Source organism: Lipotes vexillifer, unplaced genomic scaffold (genome assembly GCF_000442215.2).
Source record: "Lipotes vexillifer unplaced genomic scaffold, Lipotes_vexillifer_v1.1 scaffold395, whole genome shotgun sequence".
Classification (NCBI taxonomy): domain Eukaryota; kingdom Metazoa; phylum Chordata; class Mammalia; order Artiodactyla; family Lipotidae; genus Lipotes; species Lipotes vexillifer.
In genome coordinates this window covers 4,432,384-4,434,286 of record NW_006797390.1, presented here as the reverse complement: position 1 = coordinate 4,434,286, position 1,903 = coordinate 4,432,384, and the positions used below count along the sequence as shown (strand labels likewise).

The 1,903-nt window shown below is 47.5% G+C and overlaps 1 protein-coding gene across 1 annotated transcript in view; it reads left to right on the top strand.

Annotated features, from left to right (window-relative positions):
- Positions 1-1,369, top strand: part of NTF3 (neurotrophin 3) — a 65,499-nt gene extending 64,130 nt beyond the window's left edge. Inside the window, exon 2 of the mRNA XM_007469436.1 lies at positions 286-1,369. Coding sequence (XP_007469498.1) covers positions 286-1,068 — 783 coding nt within the window. The 3' untranslated portion in view covers positions 1,069-1,369. The remainder of the gene's footprint in view (positions 1-285) is intronic.
- Positions 1,370-1,903: the final 534 nt, after the last annotated feature.

The following is a 1,903-nucleotide window of genomic DNA, read 5'->3' as shown; positions in this document are numbered from 1 at the left end:
TCTTTCCCTCTCACACAGCCACGATTCTGGAGGAAAGATTGTTGTGGTGAAGGCACTTGGACATCTAGGAGAGAAAGGAGGGCTCGTAAAAGGCAGTATTTTCCAAGGGAAGGGGAGAGAAATAGACAGCCTCTGTATCTGGCCAGTACAGGGGCGTTTTGATGCTCCCCTAGGATGGTGGTTCCCTGCTTTCTCTCTTGCCTCACAGGGATCCTCAGCCTCTGGTTCAGGATGACAAAGACCCAGCAGCCACCACCTCTGTTAACACCTATGTTTCCTTTTCAGATCTTACAGGTGAACAAGGTGATGTCCATCTTGTTTTATGTGATATTTCTCGCTTATCTCCGTGGCATCCAAGGTAACAGCATGGATCAAAGGAGTTTGCCGGAAGACTCGCTCAATTCCCTGATTATTAAGCTGATCCAGGCAGATATTTTAAAAAACAAGCTCTCCAAGCAGATGGTGGACGTTAAGGAAAACTACCAGAGCACCCTGCCCAAAGCAGAGGCCCCCCGGGAGCCCGCCAAGTCGGAATTCCAGCCCATGACGGCCATGGGCCCCGAACTGCTGCGGCATCAGAGACGCTACAACTCCCCCCGGGTCCTGCTGAGTGACAGCACCCCCTTGGAACCCCCTCCCCTGTACCTCATGGAGGATTACGTGGGCAACCCCGTGGCGACAAACAGAACGGCGCGGAGGAAGAGGTATGCGGAGCACAAGAGTCACCGAGGGGAGTACTCCGTGTGTGACAGCGAGAGCTTGTGGGTGACCGACAAGTCATCGGCCATCGACATTCGGGGACACCAGGTCACGGTGCTGGGGGAGATCAAAACCGGCAACTCTCCCGTCAAACAATATTTTTATGAGACGAGATGTAAAGAGGCCAGGCCTGTCAAGAACGGTTGCAGAGGCATTGACGACAAACACTGGAACTCTCAGTGCAAAACCTCCCAAACCTACGTCCGGGCACTGACGTCAGAAAACAACAAGCTGGTCGGCTGGCGGTGGATACGGATAGACACGTCCTGTGTGTGTGCCTTGTCGAGAAAAATAATCGGAAGAACATAAATTGGCAACTCTCCCCATATATAAATTATTACTTTAAATTATACAATATGCACGTAGCATATAAATGTTTATATTGTTTTTATATATTATAAGTTGACCTTTATTTATTAAACTTCAGCAACCCTACAGTATATAAGCTTTTTTTCTCAATAAAATCCGTGTGCTTTGCCTTCCCTCAGGCCTCTCGCATCTGTTAAACCTGATCCTTGTAAGCTGGCTCTTGTAAAATCTGTGTACACCAGTATTTTGCATTCAGTATTGTCAAGGCCATGACTGTCATTTTAGTAAACTTGTTAAAATCGGCTGATGTCAGAGTTGTGTGTAGACACAGTTATATCCCCCCTTCCTGGATGCCTCATGGTTGATTCATTAACTAAAAGAACTGTTACCACGTCCATTGCAGTGATGCTGGGCAGCTTGGAGCCGCACCCTTCATTCTGACCAACAAGCTCACTGCCCAGAACCTACTTGCCTTTCTCTGCTGTTAGTTTTTCCAATTAGAGTTACAATGTTACAGTCCCGAAACAATAACAATGAACCTGGCAATTTTCGTTTGGGAAGTTTCTTTTCAGCACATTTGTTGTTTGGGGGTTTGAGATTGTTAAGGGTTGAATTTTTTTTTTTTTTTTTGGCTTCGGTTTTTGTTTTGTTTTTTGTAAGTGGTTTTCTGAGGCACTTAGGAAACATTTTTTAACTATTTGTAACAGAAATAATTGTATGGGGGCTTCCCTGGTGGCACAGTGGTTGAGAGTCCGCCTGCAGATGCAGGGGACACGGGTTCGTGCCCCAGTCCGGGAGGATCCCACATGCCGCGGAGCAGCTGGACCCGTGAACC